Genomic DNA, 26,606 nt, shown 5'->3' with positions numbered 1-26,606 from the left:
AATATTAATATTTAAGATGATAATTTACTGGACTCAAGAAACTGTTTAACACGTTATTTTATTTCTTTATTTTTTAAATATCATGTTAAATATGTATCATATCTGATAAATTAGTCATCATTGTATTGCATTGCATCGTTTACTCGCCCCCAACAATTTAGACTAATAACCTTTGATCATAAAACTAAGCCTTTGTTTATCATCTCACCTGACAACTGATATGAATATGCATTTTATGTGGCAGTCTGCAAAATCTCTTTGATTCACTACAAGTTATACGAATCTTACTTTCTTACTTTTTGATCATATGAATAACAACATTTTGACCAATTTGCATATTTTGCCTTTAAACAAACATCTAAATATAGGCTAATTGGCTTACTTTTACTTAATCTTTTGATTGATAAGGTAGCTATATTTAAGAATGCTATTTAATTGGCTTGTAATGGTGTTCTCTTTTGATAGAGGAGTCTATTAAATACTTTCCTTCACACAAACTGGCTTCTTTGAGGTATCACTCCAGCATATGTTTTACATACTATCTGATAATACTTAGATGCTCAAGTTTATAGGCCTAGCTAGTAATCACCTTTTGGGTGGAATAGCTTAGAAAACAAAAAGAGAAAATAAACACTTCAAGTTAATTTTCATGTAGCCTAGCTATTAATCACTTTTTTTATGGTCAATGTGTAAACAGCTTGTAGCCAAACTTAAAAACGAGACCTTTAAAAGCCTGTAGACTGAAATTTATGTGACGTTAATTTCAAAATGTGACGTTTACGCGCGCTCCCCGGAGCCTCTTAATTCCGTTCGATGCACGGAAATAGCTGGCTATATTTATACAATGTTCAGGATAATGCAAAATATTCTGTAGCCTGTAATGTCAATATCTCATATACAAAGATAAGTCTCACATTACCATATTAGAAGTCTCAAATACACGTTATAATCAAACCATGTAGCTAATTACCTCATCTTTACCGGCTGTCGACATGATGCCGGTGAATGCAGGGCTTGTGCAAACATGTCCACATTGCTATGATTAAATGCTTTCTTGACTGCTGCTTTCTCACTGCTGTCATTTTTGTTGTGTGTTAATTGTGTTATTGAGAGGAAAGCGCAGCAGATATAGGCTACATCTACGTGCCGGCCCGTGGGGTTGGAGGGCCCTATGGCGAAATCATGTAAAAAGGCCCCACTGGAGTAAAAACTATCATAACAATTTTATGAGTTAAGAGAAAGCACAACGACAATTTCAATAGTGAATCATTTGTATTAGGGTAATATTTTCAACATAGGCTACATATGATTTTTTTTTTTAAACAGATCTAAACTAGTGCAAGTGAGCTTGAAAAATGAAACTAAATACATGAAACACAAATAAAATAAAAATAAAATAAAACACATAAATAAAATAAAATGTGAATAGTACATAAAAACTAAATAAAATAAAATATAAATAAATTATATATATATATATATATATATATATAAGGCTACAGATCTGTCAATATTTCAGTGTAAATGTGTATTAGCTAGTGAAACATTCATATATGTAAATATATTTAAACAGGTTTAAACAAATAAGAGTGAAACAGTATATCGCAGCAAATGTATTTCTAACTTCTTTTTACTTCCAAGCAAAGAATGAAAAATAACTTTTATTTTAAGCCGTGAGTTTATCGGGCAATGTACATGTATCACTGCTTGCTGCATTTCACTTAACGGCCACCAGTGTCGCTAACAGCTGTTTCTAAATTCTACATTTTCCAAATATACTTTATGTAGGCTAATAAGCCTACTAATATCAATACACTAGTCAATAGTGAGTAAAGGCATAGTAAATTGGCCCACTTTTCAGTTTATAAAAGTAAACTTTTAAGATTTAATCATTTAGTAGACACTTATATCCAAAGTGTCATACAAATGCGGAGAACAAGCAATCAAACCCACTGGGGCAAGCAATGTAGGGTGCTGTGGGTGACAAGTCCAGTTAGTTTAACACAATACACAGAGCATGGGCAAGGTTTTAAAAAAAGAGAGATAAAAATAGAAAATAGATTTTTTACTACTAGCCTAATAGGACTAAAAGGCCCGCTCGTGCTCGTGCATATAATGGCAGTGAATTTCGTTAAATATTACATTAAATATCATATTGTATACTCCCAGAACATTTGGAATATATGACACATGTTGCATGGGATCATTCTGTCAATGTCATACTTTTTCATCTTTTTTAAAAAGCTTGATGCTGCGGTGGTAGCTATTCACTGCCATATGGACAAGCGTGAGCACGACATTTTTTTTTAAACTACCTTTGTGGTCCATAAAAGAAAGAAGAGCATATACGGCATTAGAACAACAAGGTGAGTAGGCATAATTTATGATTTACTTTTCATTTTAAGTATAGGCCTACTTCTTTTTTTGTGAGGGTATTCTCATTGAATTATATGCCTAGCCTGATGTCTATCGTGATACAAAACAACACACATGCAAACTTCTTTTATATTTTGACTAAAGATTCAATAAAGCCTAAATTCAATATGTTCATCATATAAAGCAATAGAGTCAGAAAATGTGGAGTAAACCACTCAATTCATATGGATTAGTTTTACATCTCTTTGTGAACTTGTTGAAGCTTCAGTTTCATTTGTGTAACATTAGCTGTCTGGAGGGACAGAAAGCTCTCAGAGTTCATCAAAAAAATATGTGTTCCTAATATGAACAAAAGACTTACTGGTTTGGAATGACATAAGGGTGAGTAAGTAATTAATGAAAGAATTATCATTTTGGGTGACCTATCCTCCTGTCCCTTTAAATTAAATGGGTTACGTTGCCGCGGCAACGAGTTCAAGCCAATGCCGTGGGCCGGAAGTGACGTACAGCCTGGGGGCGGGACGAGCTGTTGTTGGGACACATGACTTAGAGGCTGTCCTCCTGCATTTGTTTTGACAAGCAGAGAGAGAGAGAGAGCGAGAGAGAGAACATGAGCTTTGTCCCTGCTGATCATTTAATCTCCGAGATATCGTTTAGACAGCTCGAAAACTTCTATTTGGGGGTTCGTCATCGCTGGGTTTTAGCAGGCGCTTTAAATAGATAGTTGGTTGAACTTAGTTAGTTGTCTCACTTAATCAAGTCCTTCCAGTATTGTTCTGTTTTTATGGGGAGGGTTTATGATCAAGTGGTCGGGAAGAAGGGGGTTTAGAGCTATGAGCCACTTCGTGTTGGCTGAAGTCATCACCGCAACGTAACGCTTCTCCAGCCTGGAGGAGGACATGATGTTGGTGGTCCCATAGTAGTGTCTCATCTACCTGTCCTGGGTCTGATCGAAGCTGTCCGTGGGGTTGGTGATGAAGATCCAGGGGATCCCGATGCGTCTCAAATGGCTTTAATTTGAGCAGATCAGTGGCACAGGAGAGTGTTGGTAGTGGAGCTCGTTTGGCATCGGCAATGAGGCGACTGGTAGCGGATATTTGGGATATTTAGCTAGACAGATAGAGACGAGAGATGATAATTGCATGCTTATTTAAGTAGAACGCTGGTGTGTTGGTGAACTAGTTCATCAGACCACTGGACTCTAACATACAGTGGTGTATAGATCTACGTTTGATCGTACAGCTCAGATCATTGATATCCGAATGGCTGTGTGCCAGATCGATAGCTAACCGATGTCTAAAGGACGAGTTTTAAAGTCTAAAGAAAGATCTGAAGACGGGAGACGGACCGCAGGCATTCTGGAGGGGATCACGGTGTCTGTGACCAACATGAAACCTGACAGAGGTAAAAAGATAAATAAAAAAAGAAAATGCGTGATTACATGAGTGTTTTAATGTCATCTGTCTTTGGGTCGTGACGTCACGGCGCTGCAGTGTGTTTGTTTCATTGTTGCATGCATGTGCTTTGATGATGTTCAGATGATACATCGTAACGTTCTGTCTTTTTGTCGCTGTTCATGCTATATCTGTCGCTTTATGAAGGGAACACAGCGTCCTATTTCAGCGGTGGTGTGTGCTGCTTCATGTTGTGTTTGTGTTTTTTTTCCTCCGCTGACATACATACACACTACCCTTCTCACTCTTCAGAATTGTCCACTCTGTTATATAAGTGCGAGGTCTATATTCACTACAGTTATTGTAACGCAATTGACCATGTTTTATTTTTATTTTTCAAAGATTTGTTCAAAGATTTGTCTTTGTTGGATATGGGTTTGTTTGGTTGGGTGCAGGTTGGTTTTGTTGAGTATGGGAATGTCTTTGTTGGGTATGGGTTTGTTTTGGTCAGGTAGTTTTATTCTTTCAGATTTATATTTTGTTGGGTAGGCCTACATATGTTTTGGTTGGCTAGATACGATTTGTTTTAGTTGGATATGGGCTTGCTTTAGTTTGGGGTTGGTTTGTTGTTGGAGTTTAGGTTTGTTTTTTTGTTGGGTATGGGTTTAAAACATAAACATTACGTGAGTTATTTCTTTCAGCAGAATTAATAAATCAGTTTAATAACAGCTGGAAAAGTGACTAGCATTACACTAGTGACCAGGCATTCAGCCTATATTTGCATGACATTACCTGTCCTCCCTCCCCCATGCATTTGTCAATGCTTTGTCCCTCTTCTTTCAGAGGAAACAATTTAAGAAATGTAGCCTACCGCATAATGCACTCAAAGGGTTCACTAAGCAATACATTTTTTGAAATGTTACAGCGCATTGTGTGATAGCTACTATATCTAGATGATGGACCATTTAACTGCTGTACTCTTGGTTCTAAGCTTCCATGTTTAGACAGGCTGGAGTCGTGTTTGGGTGTAATTTTGCCCTTGTGACTGTGGTTTACCCCTACTGCCTCAGCCAAAGCTGCCAATTTACAAAAGCCAACAAACAGGCCTGACTAGCCAGATATATTTTTATTGGATCACAATTTTGTTACAAAAAAATGTACTTTAAAATGGAATGAGCTGGCTGCATTCCTTTGGTGTCTTCAGAATCATTTCCCTCTTTTGGATTTCTCTGTGGATTAGAGACCTCTTGGTCGGTTTGGCTCTTCGGGTGAGAGTTGATTACCGTTGAAAGACTATTTTGGAGTAGATATGACATCCCTTTCGTGCTATTGTTATTAGGAACATACTGTTCGACTGATGGAAATAGCAGGTTGTTCATTTCCACCAGCACTCTCTCTTGCTTTCTTCGCTTTTCACACTCGATCTTAAAACAATGCACCCAACTCTTTCCACATTTTTTCGGAATATCTCATTAAAGAGCTCCCTTTGTTTTTGAGCAGGGATTCTGTGGTTCTTTCTTGTTTCTGGCACTAGGGTGACGCTCGCAATAAACTCAGACATGTAACAGGATCATGTGGCTTCCTTTGGACTCTTATCGCGGCTGAAAATCAATTCGTCTGGAGCTGACACCTATAAACATCTCTTGTTTGGCATGTAAACAAACACTTTTTCTTTTTTTCTTATCTTTGCTCAACATTATTGGTCCAGCACTGGTTGCTGGTTGATCAGAATGGATTGTTAAAGGGATAGCTGACCCAAAAGTTTTGTTATCACTTACTCTCATCCCATTTCTTTTGTGAAACAGAGGTTTTGAACATTGTTCATTCTGCTCCTATGAAAGTAGATTTACTCTTAGTAATAGATTACATCATTTTTATTCTTAGATGAGTTATTATTTTAAAACTGTAAGCTCTTTTTTTAGGAGATAGGCTATCACTGGTTCTTGACCGTGATTTAAAATCTATTCAATTTCATTTGAGAGTTTAATGGGTTAGTTCACCCAAAAATGATAATGATCCCATAATTTACTCACCCTCAAGCCATCCTAGGTGTATATTACTTTCTTTCAGCCAAACACAATTGGAGTTATATTAAAAAAATATCCTGGCTCTTCCAAGGTTTATAATGGGAGTGAATAGGCTAGTACCTGGAATTTTGAAGCTCAAAAAAGCGCATTCCATCCATCATAAAAGTAATCCATATGGCTCTGGGGGGTTAATAAAGGCCTTCTGAAGCGAAGCGATGCATTATAACTTTATAAACTATAATCACTGGCTTCTGGTAATGGCCGTGCACAACTCTAGTTCCAGAGGAAGAGTGACCTCTGACCCGACGTAGGATGTAGGAGTAGCGTAAGCTTAGGTGAGATTAGACAACAAACTCAAGATCCTCCAACATTTCTGTCTTAAAATAACCGGTGTTGTTTTGCTCTATCCTCTGCGCTTCCGCGTTCATCAATATGTCATGCGTCGGGTCAGAGGTCACTCTTCCGCCATTAAACTGGATTCGTGTACAAGTTTATATAGTAAGTTATACGGATATTTTTCTTACAAAAATGCATCGCTTCGCTTCAGAAGGCCTTTATTATCCCCCTGGAGCCATATGGATTAGTACTTTTATGATGAATGGATGCACTTTTTGGGGGTCTTCAAAATCTCAGGTACTATTCACTCCCATTATAAAGCTTGGAAGAGCCAGGATATTTTTTTATATAACTATTGCGTTTCAATGGAAGAAGAAATTCAGATACAGCTAGGGTGGGTAAATTATGGGATAATTTTCATTTTTGAGTGAACTAACTCTTTAATGACAACACACCCATTAAAAATTATTAAGTTGAGCATTTCGATTTTTCTATTTGTTTGTGTGATATAAAACAGTCTTGTTGGTCCATGATGTCATGAGGCGGAAAGCTACTAGTAGATCAAGGAACTTTTGCGTTGTGAAGGCCATGTGGAATCATGTTCCGTGGAGAAATGATGTCATATTTTTGTCAGAGTTCTGGAATAACCAGTTGGAGCAGGCCTACTGCAGTCAGCTGGGAGAGTTCGGAGTGTCTCGCCTTGAAGTCGAACAGCTGTCGGTTATGACACAGTTTCCCTTGAGCTGGGTGGTGCGAATATGTGTGTATACACACGCCCCATGCTGTGGGAGTTTAGGTGTGTTAATGGTTGCTAGTTTGCTCATTGATTGCTTCTTTGTTTGGCTTTGCCAGGGATTAGATTGTCACCAGAAGAAACCATCACTTAAAATGTTTTAAATCCCTCGTAAGAGAATAATCAGACATTGTTAGAAATGCTTATAGACAGTTTCCAGGTCTTGCTGGAAAGAATATACAACTAATTTAAATCTAAAAAACATGTCCAGGACCAGAGGCCTCAATTATAAAACGTATAGATTTGATCCAAGATTCCATGGATTTCATCCTATGTTATTGAGGAACAAATTGGGATTTAAAAAGGCAAAAACTGACGTGAAAAATGTTCTTATGCCTACTGAAGAGCATGCATACCAACATTATGTGCTCATATACCAGTAAAAAAAAAAATCTATTGTTCTTTATTAAAATGTTAAGATAAATAGACAAACGCTTATGCATTAATATATGCACAAATTAGCGACTGCGTTGTGATAATTGTCACTGAAATTAATAATTAAATACAATTGTACATATGGATGTTTTTATAAATTAGGACCTCTTTATAAATGAGGCCTCTCACTTAAAAAAAATGTTGCTGCTATTAGTTATAACAACTTTAGATATTAAGTTCTCAACTAATTTTAACTACAAGTTAACTAAACTTAAAAATTGAAGTCAAGCACAAATGCTTAGGCTACTTTTTTAAGTTGAAAACAACACATTATTTCTATTCTAATGTTGAATTTTAAGATGTAATAGCTAATCGTAGAAATATTTTTTTTTATCCCAACCAATAATAATAATGAAAAAAATATTATATTTTGAATAAATTGAGACACTTTTTTTTTAATGTAACTTTTGCACCCCTATAGCTGCACCAAATAAAATTGTAATCTTTTTATTTAAGCAGCACGACATAGCAACATTGCCTCAACCAATGGTGTGAGCTTGGGGCAGCAGGACTACAATTAGATTAATTACTGTAATACAATGGTTACAAATCTCAATTATCATAAATTAAATGCTTCTGTGATGTATAAACAAATTTTACAATTTAAATGTAACCTTTTTTCAAACTGCAGTAAATAGCCTTTTTCTTTTTTGAGAAAATATAAATGCTTGTATCTTTTTTTTTTTTCTTTTTTTTTTTGGGGGGGTGAAATTTTCCTCGAACGTGACCTTAACAGGTTTAATGAGATTCACCCAAGGCTTATTGAGGCTTATTTCTGCACAGTCTCTGTCTGTGGCGTGTGGAAACAGCAGCAGACTTACGTAACCTCTCTCTCACATGACCATTTGATCTTTCAGCTGGGGGGCAGGCAAGTGTGATGACATCAGTTCCTGTGTGGCTGTGATCTTTAGTGACGACCACCGTGGCTTGGTTCAGCATGATGAAGGGCAGGTTCAGGAAAGGCGAAACTGTTTCTAGACCAGCACTCTCACCCAAATAGCTGCACACCCAGAAGACCCAGCGTGAAGCGAGGGGGCCATCTGGACCTGTAGCTCATCTCTCTGTCGGTGTAAACACTCACTGTGGGCGTTTCTATTATTGGAATATGTACAAGCTGTATACGTAAACACAACCCGACCACACCTGAGCACCTCGACTGTGCTGATAACTCGGCTAGTAGGACCTGTATGGACAGAAGAGCTATGCAAACAAAATGAGTGGCATCTCATTTGCATTTACAGTGTCATGCTGTTTGCATTTTTGTGTTCCATCATCAAGTACATCGATTTTGCCCTTTTTGTGAACACGAACAGCGCAGATACGATCATAAACGCATAATCTTTTAGATCCAAGAATTAACATGTTTTTTTATTCATGTCTACATTCATACAGTGTACAAAATGAAGAAGCAGAAACCCAAAATCTGGCATCTGCATTTCTCTTATGAGTTGCCGAACAGGAAAGTGAGGGAAATAAACAGCACTAAAGTGATTGATTCAAACAATTGACTTTCTGTCAGACATGCTGGGTCACTTTTGTGTATTTGCTGCAGTTTCGAGTGCAGTCCTATTATGATATCATGATGCATCGCTGTATGAATCATAACATGTGTCATGATTATCGTACTGTAGGTAGTTGGCATGAACCAGCCCTAATCTTTGTCATTCACCTTTTTTTTAATAGCTTGCTCATTTCTTCTATTTTTACATTTAGATTACCTTTGCCATTGTCTAATGCTCACTTAAAGTTAATCTTTAAAAGCTAACAACTAGGAATGTGTGAGACTAGTCTACCGGTAGTCAAATAAGTGACACTGCTGGTGATTGTCAACATTGGAAATACTTGTTACTTTTTTTTTTTTTTTTTTTGGACATTTCTGTTTTCCATAATAGTTTTTACAAAAGCTACATTCAAATTATTGTCATGTTAATGTTAGGTACATTTTAGAAATAATACATTATTTTGAAAAGTGTATATCTGGAGTGGAAAACAAAAACATAAAATTTTTACCTCAGACCTTATTTGCATTTCTCTCGTCACAAAATCATTCCTGTTCTTTTATGTAATATTTCTGTGTTTATTTATAAATAATTTGTCCATACACAAATGCATGTGCCCTTATAATCTTTAATCAAAATCTCTTTTCTGATGATGTGTTCACTCACGGTCACTCAAATGAGATCACAGCAATACAAACCACAATGATCCAATCAATTCCGATGGACAAAATCAATTACCGTCCAACATTTTTTCTTAGTTCTAGAAGCCATTTCACTTCACAATAGTCAAGAAAATACTATTTCTAAAGACTATTTAGCTGATGCTAAAGTTTAATGTACAATTATCATAATGCAAGGCTAACATAGTGCATATATGACCTATTTTCCAGTGGCATTCAGTATGTGATTTGTCTGTTTGATTCAACAGATTAAATTAAGTGCTATTTCAAATGAATAGACTAAACAGGCTGTTTTTTGACTATCTTCCAAAAGACTTAAAATTAGACAGAATAGTATGTTAATATCAGCCATTTATTGGTTATCTGACACAAATATAATTATCAGCTTATCGGTGTTGTTAACATCAGTGCATAACAATTTTTTTTCTCCTTAAATACCCAACGAAATTTTTTTTACGAGCACGGTTGTCTTTACTGTGGTTTTGTATTTGAATTAAAAAGGAAGTTGGGCTGGGACATATTCAATTGCTTGTCTTTTTGTTATAGTGTTAGCTTACATTACAGTCATGAACTATGTTTTGTTGCTAGCTTGCTATTTCTATTTAAAGGCAGGATGTAATGAAGGACATTTCTTATTCTAGAGAGCATTTGATTGGGGAAAAACACTTTAACACCCCAATATCAATATCATTGGTTCATTATGTCAAAATAAAAAGACTGGACAGTTTGTATGGATATGTTTTAACTTTTAGGAGTGGACATGGACTAAATGTTTTTGTCTAAAAACATGGCAAAACCCCTCATGTTCTGAACATGTCACCTGCATTTAAATAAAGCAGTATTTTGAGAAGCTGTGCTTAGAATCAGTTTAATGTTCATTTTCAGCTCAGTGAGCGCTTTTTGGAAGACATCTTTGGTTTACGATGAGATTTTCCACCGTCTGTTGCTCTCATTTAAAATAAGCTAGCGTGAAGCAGCCAGGGGGAGCATATTAGAAAAAAAAGTGTGAGGTTGTCTCTGAAGCATCCTGAAAATCATCTGATGAGCTTCTGTGAATTTAAAACATTGCTTTAGATCTGCTGGATTAGATAACACTTATGACTTACTACTATTAATTATATCTCCAAGCACAAAGCCACTCTGGACAAATAAAGTACTGTATAAGGGACAGGCCTTTCTCATGTGGGAATTCTGGGACACATGCAAAAGTACAATTACGTGTTATCTTTGCACAACCGCAAGGATAAGTGTATGAGAAGGCAAGTTGTCTAATAACCTGTAACATCTTTTTTTCACACTCTATTTTCCATATCTGAATACATTAAACAAGTGCTGTTACAATTAATTTGCTCTTACTAAACAGCAGCAGTCTATTGCTTTGTGGTATTAATATATGATTTAAAAATCAATAAGCTTTTATCTCAGAGAAAGACTTGGATATTTTATGAGAAATCATGTAGAGTGTTTTGATGTAATTGAGTATTCAATTATTGGATTTTTTTTTCTTGTTTACTGTAGAAATCTAAATTCATCTTCAGAATTTACTAACAAAAAAAGTAGCCTACCAAGGTATCTCCATAATGTTTGGACATTGTATCATTATATTATCATGGATTTTCTGTCAGACAGCAATCTCTAACCCTAGGCCGAAGGCAATAATCTGCATCTTATGTAAATAGGCAAGTCATAATTTTCTTGGTGTTTTGATATCTGAAAGTTAAAGTGTGTTTTCATATTAAAAATAACGTAATCACATGAATAATAATGTAATAGGCTAGTCTTTTTTATATGACCCCTTTTAATAAGTCTTTATGACTCACAGCAGTGCCATAGAAAAAACATTTTGAGTTCTCCAAGAACAGTGTTGTGGGTAACGCGTTATAAAGTAACGCGTTAGAGTACTCTAATTACCTTTTTCGTGAAATGTGTAACTCAACGCGTTAGTTTTGTGCGTTAAGTAATCAGTAGGCTAACTTCGTTATTTTTTTTAAAAAGTAATCCGTTATTTTAAGGAAAGGAAAATCCCGAATAAAAAAATTTCCCCAGGATCAAGACAGTGTTTCTGCGCTTCAATACCCCACCACCCTCCAGCTTCATAGGCACACGCGCTCAGTCTCTTGCTCTCTCTCTCCCGCTCTGCCATGCACGCGCTGCGCGGTTTGGACAGTTTGGAGCACAGTCTCTGTCTCGCGGGCGCGCTCGCTCTAGATTCCAGAGATTTTAACTAATTCGCGGGCATCAGTGAGCCGCTATCAATATGCGGGAGACTCCCGGAACTTCCGATAGACTTGGGATGTCTGCATTTCTATACTGAATTAATATTGGCATTATAATTATTGATTTTTTTATTGAAATAATAGCCCATCCGCGCATCTCTACTACCCGGGCTGGGAAGGTGTGAATTTTGATTAATATGTTCTGTGATAATAAATAAATAAAACGCTATGTGGAATAGCCTATGACTGTCTTTCCTGTTATTGTTATCCTGCAGTGTTAATTTAGTCGGATGACTGACGTTATTCATTGCCAGGAGTCACGACTTCTAGGTGCATTTAAAGGGGGCCGTGTCTGTCAATCAAGCTGCAGCATACATGTGTGAGGCGCTGCAAACGGCTTTTAATTTTTGGTAACGCATGAGTAGGCTACTCTAACGCGTTACTTTTATGAATAGATAACGCAGTAACGTAACTGATTACTTTTAATTGATGGTAACGTTGTAACCTAATTAACTACTTTCCAAAGTAACTATACCCAACACTGTCCAAGAACCGTAAAGGCATTTTTTTATAAATACGTTTTGTTATAGCCTACTGGTTGAAACTCTCTTCATATCCTGATAGCAATCAATAATAAAAGTCGTTTAAATTATATAAAAGTTAATTCACTGGTATAAAAGTAAATATTTTTTCTCTGGCGCACCATGCTCGCGCAGTCACCGAGTTCTTTTACTGTTCCTCCTGAATCAAAACAACGAGTTTATGCGGCGTTCACGCCATGGCAACCCGTGACGTTCCCTGAGCTGTTCACGTCCGCAGACATTTTTGCTTTTCTATATCCACGACGCTATAAACGCCGAAATTAATTTGCAGCAATCAGTTGGTACAAGTAAGTTTACTTTTAATTATTATTGTAATTTTTTTGTGCTTTGAGAGATGAGGTATTTTAACACCGTCTCTCGTGACGCTTTGCAGAATCTGTCCTCCTGGCTGTGTATTTTTTTGTGACAGAACCGAACATCCAACACAATGCTGTGTGTGCTGGGCTAAACGCAATGTATGAACTTCAGGTTATAAAATGTGTAAAGTAGGCTATAGTCAAAACAGTGCCAGGATTTGCACACAAATGAAGATCTACAAAAAGAAAATTGCGATTTCTTTTTTTATTTAATTTAATTTAAGGAAATTATTGTAGGCTACTATATTTTAGTTGGATAATGTTTTTTTATTAATATTTTGTATCTTTAGGGGATTTTATGGTAGGCTACTAATTTAAATTTGTGCAGTAGTTATTCTATTTATTCACTTTTTTGAGCATGCACCTGGATATGAAATTTCAAAATTAAACTGTCATAAATCCTGAATGCTTTGGAGCAAGTTTGGTATCCTTTTAAAGATGAATCTTGGCATATTATTGCTGAAGTGAAAAAAGTTTTTTTTTTTTTTTAAAGGTGAACTTGAAAAAAGTTTTGAAATTTTACATTGTTATGAAAAATGTGCAAAAATACAAATTTCAATTTGTAGCCTATATGAAATATATAATTTTCAAAACGTATTTTACCGGTACTCTAAAACGGTGAGAAAATCAAAGCCATAAATATAAACAAGCTTTGTTCCAAATTTGAAGTTGATATCTCAAAAAAATAGCTTTCAGTAAGAATTTGTTTGTGCACACTTCCAATTTCATCTTCTATTCATTTTCAATGCAGTCATTTTTGACCGCGAACAATACAAGTGTGACTATTTATTTATTTTTGAATCATGTCCATGATTTTTTTGTGTGTGTGTTTGTGTTCACACAGCAAAACACAGTTTTTTGGTAAAAAAAAAAATGACCCAACAGCACCAGAGGGTTAATTAAACCAAACCTGCCAATACCTTAGGTGAACAGAAAACAACCTTTATTTCTTAGTGTGAAGAACATTTAAATAATCCAAATTTTTTTTTTTTTCACTAATAAAGAACCTTTTGTTCAATGGAAATGTTCCATTGATGTTAAAGGTCCTTCATAACCATCAATGTCAATGCTTTTATGGGCCCCACTCTCCATACTTTGTCCATTGGGGGCCTTTTCCACTAAAGCTTAAACAAGAAATTGACCAATCTTATACCAATCTGCCCTGAGTTTCAGTGAAGGCTTAAACCTCTTAACCTGTCCCATCACTGGACACAAGTTGTGACCTTTCAGTATCACTGTTTCGTAGAAGCTTTTTGCTCACATCTGATTCACCCTTGATGATGTCTTTGGCGTATTTCCTGAGTGTATATCTGTCCCCTCTGCCTCAAATTACCAACAAATTATCATCCTCTGATAGTCAGTACCTCAAAACACCTTAAAAGCAGATCTGCTCGGCTCTGCAGTCGCAGTGTTTATATTTTCCTCTGTTGCTAATGGCAACAGGGATCAGTTGCACCGGTGGCCTGGTTTGTCAGCATCTCAAATACTCCGCTGAAATCAGCTGATCAAGGGCTGTGGAAAATATACACACACCTCCCTTGTGACAATGGGCCACTTTAAGCACGCCAAGCCAGGGCAGGACATTTCAACACGAAGCAGAACCGAGGACTGGTGTCTTAGTTGATAGTTTTGAATGTAATTTCTGTTTTTGGCACGTACAAGATGGTTGTCTGACCCAGTGCTTTGTGGCTTTAATATTAGATAGGTTGTTAATTATTTGATGCAGGTGTTCTAGTTAACCTGAAGTCGTTCAGTACCCAGCGTTGTATAAAGTCAACATGAAATCAGTATTTACTTCATTTCTTTATAAATGTGCCTGAATGATTCATTTGTGCATGCTCTTCCAAAGAATTTGTAATGAATATATAACATTTCATCAAAATTCTCTAAATGCCTCTAAACCTACTTCTTAGCTGATGTCACCTAGGCCAAGCGAGCTATGTAATGTCTTTTTTTTTTTTAAATTTAGTGTAATATACTCCGTAACATTAACTGCTATTAAAAATGATGCAATAAAGGCTATGACAATTTTGGCAAATAGCAATAGATTTTAAAACCACTAGCATTGGGATATTTTGAAATGCTGTAACATTAAAAGCTTCCTCAAAAGTGGAAACTTTCCATGATCCAATCAGTTCCCACTGGACACAATGGTTTTTTTTTCATATTGAACATCCTGTTTTTATCAAATTATCTTAATAAAACAGGTCAAACGCTGTTTCATGTTGACTTTTAAGGCAAGACCTTTCCACTGTGTGTGACACTATAGCTGCAGGAGCATGTGTCTGGGGGACAGGTGTGTGTGTGTGTGCGTGATCTGCTGTAAAGCTCAATGTTAGACAGGTGGCTGATGGGTCCTGCAGGCTGTTTGAGGGTTGAGTTCAGGCAGTTGGTAGTTTTCCGAGCTCAGACTGATGATTCGGGGCATGTTTGACCTGCAGAACTCCAGGGTTTCATGTAGGGCTGCAAGATATGGTGAACTTGATTTCACCAAAAAGTGCAACATGTTCCTGGATCAACATGTTTGTTGTTCCTGGATCAACGTTCTAATCAAACAATCAGATTTGAGGGACAAGTTTACAGTTTATGTCAAGTTCAGGCTTAGGATTAGGTGCTTCTCCATCAGTGTAATTTACCTATAATTTCTCTCTGATTTTAGGGATAAGTTATGAATTATAAATTATGGTTAGGACAACATTTCCGAACAGGAATGTTGTTCCAGGATCAACAAAATATGTTGATCCAGGAACATGTCATACTTGTATGTTTTAGGAACTTGTCCAATCACTTTGACCGCACGATATATTGAAATATCACAAATATACATACTGCAAAGGCTTGCGATAACTACATGATTTTAATACTCCAAAAGATTACAAAAAGTTTTCCAAGTTTTAGGTCGACACAGACAGCAGAGAGTAGACTGAATACATGACGGTTACATACATGTGACATGCTTAATCTTATTACATGCAATAAACAAAGTACTTACACGCACAGGAAGCCACCTCTCGGACAGCTTATATGGCCAAATACACACAAAATTATATAAAAATGCCTGTCTTGGTGAGTATAGTATTCACATAAACATAGTCAGTTATGTCTTAAGCTCAACTGTTTAGTCCACTTAAGTCTTAAGTGGACTGAACAGTTGAGGAAAAAAAGCGCACGTGTAACAATATATTGGATGGTAATATCTCTTAAATTGACAGCTGCCTCCTGATAAACCTGCTTTCGTCTGTGTGCTTTGTCAATTAAACAACAGAAGACAAAAAGAAAATCTCTCACTGCTCTTGACTGAATACCTTTTGTAGCTTTTATAAGAATCAATATTTAATTAATATAGTGAAGACTGTTTTATTTTTTACATTTGATTATTCAATTTCGGTTGTTAAATAAACTTAATGTAGGACTACTTGAAATGTGTATGATGATTCTATAATTAATAGATAGTTTTTAGTTAAGTTATCCAGCAATTAGTACAAGTAGCCTAATAGTAAAAATAAAAGAATAGAACTACAAAATGTACTTGAAGCTTCAAAAAGTTCATGAAGGAATCGTAAAAGTAAATCCATATGTGAATGAAGTGGTTTAAAAAGTCTTCTGAAAAGACATGATCACTTTATATGATAAAGAGATTTAATTTAGTCTTTATTCACATATGAACAATAACATTGATCAACACATATAGGGCTCATCAATATGGTAATGCTCAAATTGCTTAATACATGAAAACCAATTAGGTTTGTTTCCACATGCCACACAAGAATGGTTAAGCTTCTGTTTACCATATTTGATCAGTGTTTGCGTGTGAACTAATTTAAAGCTGTTCATCATATAGGCCTAAAGCAATTATTTCTCTCTTTAAAAGACCTGGATTGAAGAACTTGATTCATATCGATTAATTCTACAATATATTTGTGAAGTTTTGAATGGACTGCAATGGAGGACATGAATCTCATTGAAAGTTTTTCCTTTTGACTCACGCAGCCCCTAGCAAAGCACAGGCCACCACCACAAATGTCGAAATCTACTGTTGTCTTGGGTTTAGGTTACTTAAGCCCATCAACTCAACTGAAATCAACCATTTCATCATTCCCTGTGCATTTATCAGTCACACAATGATGTCTGTGTCATTCCCCCCCAAAGCACTTCTCTTTGCCTCATACCCACAGCTTATGTGTGTTTTCTTTTGTCTGGGTTTTGTTGTTGCCAGCCAGTGTGTGTTCGGTTGATCCTGTTACATACCCAGCGCCTGAAAGACGTGATTCATTGTGGTATCTCGCACAAGCCCTCAGACTGCGACGCTTGTCTCCAGTGTCTCTTTCTCACCTCACGTTTTCACTCTAGTGCTCTAGTCACGCATCCACTCAAACTTTAAATGAATGTACAAGTTCTCATGAAAGCCTTTATGCTACTACATTTGGCCTGACTGCCTCAAGGTCGCTCTCCGAACACTGATAAAAGCAGTGTAATATATTTGATACAGTTAAAATGTAGTCAGATGGTGTTTTACATGTGTTACACATCACATGTTGCGGTCCAGGGTTGTTTTTCAGATTCCTGCCTTTGTGGAGACAGTTATAGCGCTGGCAAAAGGCCATTACACGTGCTTACATTTTTGTGTGTACATGTCCTTAAAGGGATAGTTCACCCAAAAAAAGAAATTGTCTTAATTTGCATACATTTATGGCATGACATTTTCTTCCGTGGAACACAAAAAGAAATGGTTTGAGAAATGTTCGTACTGTATTACAGTTTGGACTCAAACAAGTGGTTCCCTAAATAAAAACTTGAGATGTTGTTAATCAGGCTCTAAAAATAAAAAAGCCAAATCGATGGCATCACTGTCATATAAAAAAAAAAAAAAAAAAAAAATATATATATATATATATATATATATATATATATATATATATGCTTATGCACAATAAGGCACCATCTGTTCTATGTAAATTGATAAAGAGACAGGATGATACAAGTAGAATCGTACAGCAGGTGTGAATTGTAGGATTGATTTCCGTAGAACTACACAAGGGCAAAGAGCATTTTCTATAAAGGACTCCCAACTCTGGAACTTGTTGCCAAATGAGTTTAAAGCAATAGCCTACATGAAATAAAGTATTTTACATTGAAGGTAAAGCGGTGGTTTAAAATAAACCAGAACATATTTAAATTTATTTTTGTTTTGTTTTAATTAGCCTAGTTATTTATGCCAGGGTTGGGAGCATCCTTAAAATTGGTACAGGTCATTTTAGGATTGTATATGTGTAATAAATGACATGCTGTATTAGCCTTATTCTATGATTAGTAGTTTTTATTTTTATTTTTTTATTATAATTCTTTTTTTTTTTTTTAGAAAAGCCTTTCCCGAGATGCAAATTAGCTTATACTCTCTATGTGCAATACATATTTTCCAGTTTTCAACTTGATTCATGTTTGTACTGTCCCTATAAAAAAAAAAGTTTACAGTGCTTTCTAAGCACCAACTACTTCTAGACTATACTTTTGGTAATTTGAATTTGGTAATTCAAAACAAAGTTTATTGAAGTATATTTTACAAGAAAATACTATTTCTGTCTACTTAAAAATGTCATGTTTGTTTATTTGTGATATTTTCTGAGTGAATTGTTTCAAAGTACACCTATTTTTTCAGTGTATGAAAGAGCAGCGTAAATATTTAGTTAAAAATCTCTATTTTTGCGTTCCATATAAGAAAGAAAATCATATGGGTTCTGTTTTGTGTGATGGCTGTTCCCTGATCCACATAATTGTTCAATTATGTAAATGAATTTGAGCGGCCCTCAGAAGCTTTTTACGTAACATCCCTATCGACTGTTTGCGAACATGATTAAAAGCTCAGGTTAAATAGCTATGATAGAGAACAAATTGTTTTCAGCCCACTATAAGTATGCAATAAATCTTAGTGTGTTTGTAGTCATGTGTTTTGATGTGTTTGTGTGCGTTTATGGAGCTTTTCCCATGGTTCGCTTTAGCCCACACTCAAAAGTTTAACATTTGTGCTCAAAGTATGCATTGACAAGCCGTTGGGTTTGCAGTCATCTACACAAAGCCTCTTCATCTTCCCAAAACAGAATGTGTGTTTGCTCTCTCACACACAGACACTCTCTGGCCCACAGACAGGAAACCGTATTAACTGCTTGGCAGGAAGCCACCATCCAATCACAGCGCAGAGCTTGTTGCTATGTGAGTTTGTAGTCTGCCCCCACTGAACTCTTGAGAGGAAAGTTTGCTGAGGTAAATCTGAGAGGTAAAGTTTCCTCATGCGTGTGGTAAGGTAATTTTTAGTGTTTGTTTGCTAGAAAAAGCAAGACTTAACAGCAGATTTCATAACAGAAAAGTGGGACAAGGAAGGAATTTAATGGCAGACTGCAACCGTTCAATAGACAGAAACAGATGTAACAACAGCATTTTACCTCCCATGAGAAATATGGCAAAGTAAATAAACTCTAGTCTTCGGATATTTGGGTAGGATCCAACATACAGGGTAAATTGGTGAAAAGCAGGCATGAAGAGTGTGCAGAAGCCTGAATGGATAAAGTCTCTTTGTATTTACAACAGAGAACAAAGACGCCATGGCAGCCCATGGGAAAAACGGCCCTGACAAAATTGTTGAACAAATTCTAAAGCTGCAGTCCCATAATGCACCAAGAAGTTTATTAAGTAGTTCAATCTAAGTAGAAATGTACTGTTTAACTTAGTGAAAGTTTTTTGTTAGCATGTTGTTTAGCTAACATTATTATTGTCTAACTTTACAGAGGTATTTAACTGAACTGAATAAACACTGAACTAACTTGAGCTAAAAAAATGACACTCGGTCATCATTCACTCACCATCATGTTTTTCTTTCTTTCAAAACTGTATTGCTTTCTTTCTTAAAAGTACATAATAGTGTATATTTTGATAAATGTATAATTTTTTTGTCCATACAAGGGAAGGCAATGGTCACCAAAATGGTTTAGTTAGCAACATTCTTCAAAATATGTGTTTTCTACAGAAGAAAGAACAGGTCATACTGGTTTGGAATGACATGAGGGTGCATCAATTATTTGAATTTTTTTCAATGTAATATTTGTGTGCTCAATATAATGCTGTTAGCTTAGTAACATGCTAACATAAAACTTGGAATCATGTTCCTGCATGCTTCACACGAGAAGCGCTGTTTGTTTGGCACCCAGAGTTGTTGCCCGTGTAGACTATTACAAATCAGTAACTTATGAGGTTCACACTGTCTTTGAAGATCGCTGCGTGTGTAGGCAGTAGACAGCAAGGCAGCTCACTAGGGTTTATAAAAGAGCTGCTGTCTCAGACTACTGTAAAGTACATCATGGTGTGGTCGGCTTCTATTCGTGGCCTGTTATAGGAAGTAATTATAGGGATGCATTAAGATCTGCCAGTGAGGTTGACCTGTCTGTATTCCGTCTTGTCTCTCTTTCTCTTTCCATTTCTGTCTGGTCATTTGCCTACTGCATCAGCTAAAATGTAACATGATACTACCACGTTTTTTGGACATGTACCACAATATCTCACAAAAAACATACCCAAAATCAAAAGAAGCTTGTTATTAAGTAAGATATTCATGATAGTTTGAACACAATTTCATAGAATTTCGTAACAATTTGGGGGAGGGGTGGACCTTCTTGCGTACTTTTTAAGAAAAAAGTTACACATTCACACAATTCACATACGAATTACGAAATTGCCACCTTATAAAACATTTTCCCATAAAATTTTGTTGGACAATTCAGCCACCAACACACCACATCAAAAACAATGTTCACCCACCATGCACATTCCATATACCAACTAATTTACCATTGTATATATGAAATTAAACTTGATATATGATATTACCATCTGATACCATCATTGTGCATTGTACTATTACGGTAAAAATGGCTTCGTAAAGGTATACCTGATATACTTACGCCGAAGTTCTTTTTCGTTCTTCATTTAGGGGTAAAACGACGTTCAAAATACGTGACCAGTGTCATACTGTTATCGGACATCTTTAGATGAATATGTGTGCTGCATGCTTTCCTCTCAGTGACAAAATAAAAACAGTAAAATTGAGAAAGCAGCAAGCATTTTTTAATAAAGCATAAGAAAAGCATCTGATCATAGCAACGTGGATATGTTTGCACGATCTCTGCAATTTGGCACTCTAGTAAAGTTACGTTTATTTATAGCTATTGCACTTTACAATAGATTTCTTTAAAAAAAAGAAGATTTACTGCATTAAACATGAAAAACAATGTTGTTTCATCAGAAGTACAACCTAATTTTCTACTATAAAGCGGTTCGCGTCCTGAGTGTTCGTGTTTTACTCACAGACTTCTGACCTCGACGTACTCGTGAGAAGAAATGAACTGGAAAAGATTTCAGTGTGAAAGAAGGCAGAGCCTCCGTGCACGCCTACCTATTCCGTAATCGCCATGGACAAATGGTTTACCAGCCGTAGCAAACTTTTCCGTCAAGTTCTTTACAAGTTACATCAGTTCGTTCTTCGATTTCGCTTAAAGCAGGGCTATGCAGTTTCAGGAATTTCTTCACTATATTCTCGCTTTTTGCTCGCAGGTTTCTCTACAGCTCCCCCTACAGCTTCGGAATAGATATTTGACAACACTGTGGTAAATACTCATTGACGACTCTCAGATACCAGAGGCTAGTAGATCAACGACATCAAAGCAGATGGGGCGTTCTTTACAACGTCTTCTTCATTCGGGTTCGAACAGCGTGAGGGAGTGCAATAATGACACAATTTTAGCAGATTTTTTTTTGCCGTAAAGCAATTCATTACATTGCGAGACCTGATATCACGCGATACTTCCTGACGCTGCGGTCGGCAGCCCGCCGGCTCAAATGACGCTTTCCCATTACCAATACCAGCTCGATTCGGCTCGCTTTTCGCTCCATTTTCCATTGCAGATAGTACCTCCACAATAGTACCTGGTCGTCATAGCGATGCGACACACACCCGCAACCCACACACAGGACAATGGAGGAAATCGAGTATATGCTGTTTTACATAATATTAGTAATGGGTATATCACGCAATTTCTGGCCAAACTATTCAAAAATGTCGGGGTTATTCAGGATACTCCGTCTGGCAATGATGACGCAGTGAATAGTGACGATTCTCTCTGACCAATCAGAAGTCTGCCGTGTTTTCACGTCACATTTTAGTATCGCCTCAGGTCGCTCAGAACCTCGCCGAAGGTGATACGAAAAAAAGTATCTGGAAGCAGGTACAGGTACAACTTTTACACAGTGGAAAACCAAACAAAGGCGAGTCGAGGCGAGCTGATACTGTGTAGTAGAAAAGCGCCTAAAGTTGCAAGGGTGGTTTTTCCGCTCACAGGCGATAGGGGGGTGCGAGACGACCACCATTCAACCAGAAAAAAAGTAATATAACCATTCCAATGACTCCAAAGCTGTTCAGTAGGTAAAAAACCTGCATAGTTCACCTTTAAAGCATATTGGGGCCTTCACGCTGGATCGTGTGTATAGCCATAGCTTTCCATCACAGCTGTGGGTTTTGGAGCGATGCTTTCTGTGTAACCAGATTGCCCTTCGGAGTTCGGACACTGGCTCTTCAAACTCTTAAAAAGCCCCCGCTGTCTGACTACTTGTCTCAGTACATCTAGAACATTTATTAGCAATGGACTTCAGACAAATTACTTCATTTAAAATGGTCTTTTATGTCTAAAGGTCAATGAAGTCTAAAGCAATGGCACTTTATGCCAGTCAGATCAGTGCCAGCGTCCCCTAACGTCTACCATGGGTGACACACACACACACACACACACACACAGAGAGAGAGAGAGAGACTGCAGTACTGCTCATCTGTTCTCCACTCACACTAAACTGACATCATCCTCTTTATCTGTCCCCTCCCTCCTGTTTTCTTTCTACATGATGGATTCCTCTCTGTTCTTCTGTTCTGGCCAACAGATGAAGTATTGACTCAAGTCACAGAGACATTTAGAAATACAAATCTCTATGATAGTCTATTTTACTTGAACAACATCCCTCAAAGAATGAAGATGCCATGAAGAGGCCAAAGTTCTAGATTAAAGCTTTATTATTCAGTTGGTCGTAAATGTCCCAGGATGTAAATGAGGCATTTATATTGTATTTTATTTATATACAATATATATATATATATGTTGTCTTATTTACTTCCCTGAAATGACTTTGCTTCCTTGTTTCACTCTGAAATACATCACTTTATGGAAGTAAAGTATAGCACATTCTGTTTTGTGTTATTTTAAAGGCACTGGTATTTTAAATAAGTACCTCATCTGACCACCCTGGGATCCATTTCAGCCCTGCTCCATCAGTGTGTAGTTATTTGACTCCTGACTCTACATATAGAGCTGTAGGTTTTAGAGTGTACAATTTATGTTTGCAAATCAGACAGTGAACTCCTCTTCACCCGCACCAGTATGTCCTGTAAGACAAATATAGACTATTAACCCTCCGAAACCCCGCTGTACAAGCCAATACCAGATCTCACCCCTGTGTTCACGTGGCACTGTTTGGGTGCATGTATTTTTTTGTGTCTTTGTGTATCTATGTGTATGTTTGTGCATTTAAAAAAAATGTTAGGAAGGACCAGTCGACATAAAAGTTTTTCCCGACGAACTTTACTTTCTAGTTAACCCTTAAACGCATACCTCGGGTCTTTAGTGACCGGGGATGACATTCACTACCCTCCTCCTCCTCATTCATTTTTTAAAGTTAGACATCAACCTTCTTAGTGTTCTTCAATCAATTCATTATAAACAATATAACAAATCTTTATTTTATTTTATGAAAGACTGCCTGTTTTCCCATCATTTTTTTTTTATAAAAATTGAATAGGGTCGCTAGCGACCAGAGATGTGTAACAGTGTAAGTATATTCTAATCCCAAACTGAATTAAGAGTTTCTAATCATGGATATTAAGCAGCATTTCTACTTTAATAATAAGAAATGTTTCCCCAGAACTAAATCCGCATATTAGAACGATCATGTGACACTGAAGACTGGAGTAATGATGATGAAAATTCAGCTTTTATTACAGGAATATATTACATTTTAAAGTATATTAAAATAGAAAATGTATCCATTTGAAATTGTAGTAATGTTTCACAAATTTGGCGTTATAACAATTTTTTTATCAAATAAATGCAGCTTTGTTGAGCATGAGAGATTTCAAAAACATTAAAACATCTTCATTAAAAATGTAATCACGTAAGCATGTTACTTGTGACACTCCATCTACCAACACAGGACAGGAACAGAGCATAAGGTCAGGATCTTTGTGTCCCCAGTTGGACAGCCCTTTGATGGGTAATAAATCACCCCTATTTTAGAATGGCCTACTTGTGTTGTGAGAAACCTTGGCTGAGTGGATGTCACGGAGACCTGCAGTATTCTTCATGACCTTCTGCCTCTGAATCTGTCTATAGCCAGAGAAAATACATGGTGTACTTGTTGTGGTGTGTTTGTGGGTGGCTGAGATATGGAATCTGCGGCAGGCAGCAATGGATAAAACCAATAAATGGTGCACTTATATTAATTAGACAACATGAGTGGTGTTTTTAGGTCACTGGGACATGTGGATCCTAGTTCCAAGTCACATTGTTTTTGTTTTTTATATCGGTCTCAGTGGAATGATAGTGTCGGATGAGAGGAAATGTGTTAGACATGGACAATATGGCTAATATATTGTGTATTTTCTCTGAAATAGTTTTTTTAAAGCCCCTCTTTTCAATCAAAGAAAAGTCACATTTGCAAACTAAATTCAGTGATGTAGGTTTAAGCAAAAATTAAAAGTAAAAAATAATTGAGACATGTTTTCCACACTTTTTTCACAAAATAAAAAAAAATGTATAGGCTAATCACATTAAACTCTTCAATTTGAGATGTGACATTTTTAAGTGATGGCATGAATGAATTTTTTGAATTAGTGTATTGAGACATGGAAAGAACGGATTCAATCAATTGAATCATATTCCCAACTCTATTGACCTTTTTACTTCTGAGGTTTAAATCAGAGACTTGGTTAAAGCGCAGTGACATTTACCACGGCTCTGCCAAATTTCATTTCATTTCATTTTCAAATCCTGTCATTCCAATAAGTAAAAAAAAAAAGCAGATTTCACTTATGCTCAATTTGGTCACGCGAAACTGCCTTGCTAACAGAAAGCTGCTTGGTTTAAAGATCTATGGACAATTAGCCTTTTTTGCACATAACATTTTACAGTATTTGTTTAATACTCTAGGCTATTATTTTGTATTACTGTATCTTCTGGTACACTCTAGGAAACTCTTGGAGTGCCAAGTAGAACCACATTACAATTAAATTTTGCATTCAAAGTCCCCTTGTGGTGAAAATCAAGCTTTTAATGTTGTTTATATGTCTATGTGGTGTTTTTAATATGCTTTAAGACAAACTATGTGCAAAAGCATAAGTCAACACCATTGCTGAGTATTTTCTCCTTAAAACTGCAGTGAACAAAAGACAGTCTCAAAATGGCGGTTTGAAATCGCTGGTGTTTCTGACGTCACAAACTAGCTTGTAACCAAGCAGGTCAACGTGTGGATGGTGTGAGTGAGTGGAGGCGGGGCTAATTTGCATGTTCATTGACTGTAAATACTAAATGAGGCAAGGGTGTGGAGTTACATTCAAGCTATTTTAAGGAATGAATAAAACATTTTCAAGGAAAAAACGTTTATATAATAATGTCATTTTGGTGATCAAAGATGAGTTTTAAGGGATAAAATTATTGACTACAGGTGGACTTAAAATTATAATATCATAAAGATCCGATGTGTCACCTTTTGCTATTACAGGTGTATCTCAGATACTTTTGTGCAGTGGAAGTTTTATATATATATATATATATATATATATATAAGTTGATCTCGACTCTTTACCTTTGACCACAGAGGCCTTATCAGTGCACATCGCCTCATGCAGAGAAACGTGTCGTTCTAGAACGGCAGTGTTTAAACTGATCTCTCTAGTGCTGGCCGTAAGCAGATTTACTGTGCTGGAGTCATCTGTAATCTGCTATTGCGCCAGCGCTGCATGTGGACTGATGAAACCTCTTGTGCATACACACTTGTGCAGGTACAAGCCGACACAATCAAATCCTTCATCAGTGATGGAGAAGAAATTATTTCCTTCTGGCTGTGTGTTATTCACATATCTTGAGAACAGGATTCTTGATGTTCTTCATAGTTTGATTTATAGATGTACTGTAACATTAACAAGTCAAAGCGTCCTTCCCGGTCTATTCAGATCATGTGAGTCAAAGAAAAAAATATTTTAAAATGTTAAAAGAAAAAAAGAGAAAATTTTAACATGCATCCAATATGCAAGTTCTTATAATTGTAATCATGTATTCATGTTGGTTTTATATGGTTTTTAAAAAAACTTTTATTTTCAAGAAAAAAAGAAAAGAAAAAAAACTTAACTTAAACTTGAAATATGACATGCAGTGTAAAGTAAACATATTTCTCTTGCACCCTGAATAAAAGTATTTATTTTCTTTAAAAAAAGGTTTGAAAATATATTTTCCAAGGTAAAAACGTGTTTTTATAAACATTATCAATTATTAAAATATAATTAAGAGACACATTTTACAACCTGCTGGACACATATTCGATGGTCTTCAGGAGTCCACTCAATGATGTAATTTCCTGCTTTATGGCATTTTATAGATGTTTTTCAAATATTTATAAATTATATTATACATTAAATAATACATAGATATTTCAACAAAACGTTAATTATTATTTTTAAATAAACAAAAAACATGGCAAAATAAGGTAGGCTAAATGAAAACTAAATAAGATTTTATTTTTAAGAAATAATA

General features: G+C 36.2%; 1 protein-coding gene across 2 annotated transcripts in view; it reads left to right on the top strand.

The window, feature by feature from the left end:
• The first annotated feature begins 2,843 nt into the window (after positions 1-2,843).
• atosa (atos homolog A) overlaps positions 2,844-26,606 on the top strand; it is a 42,067-nt gene continuing 18,304 nt past the window's right edge. Inside the window, exon 1 of one of the 2 annotated variants that reach the window (XM_079620959.1) lies at positions 2,844-3,780. In XM_079620959.1, coding sequence (XP_079477085.1) covers positions 3,669-3,780 — 112 coding nt within the window. In that variant the 5' untranslated portion in view covers positions 2,844-3,668. The remainder of the gene's footprint in view (positions 3,781-26,606) is intronic. The other variant, XM_079620960.1, reaches the window with a different exon arrangement.

Source organism: Phoxinus phoxinus, assembly GCF_949152265.1.
Source record: "Phoxinus phoxinus genome assembly, chromosome: 8".
Classification (NCBI taxonomy): Eukaryota; Metazoa; Chordata; class Actinopteri; order Cypriniformes; family Leuciscidae; genus Phoxinus; species Phoxinus phoxinus.
The sequence above is the reverse complement of the archived record's forward strand: the minus strand, read 5'-3'. Positions and strand labels throughout refer to the sequence as shown.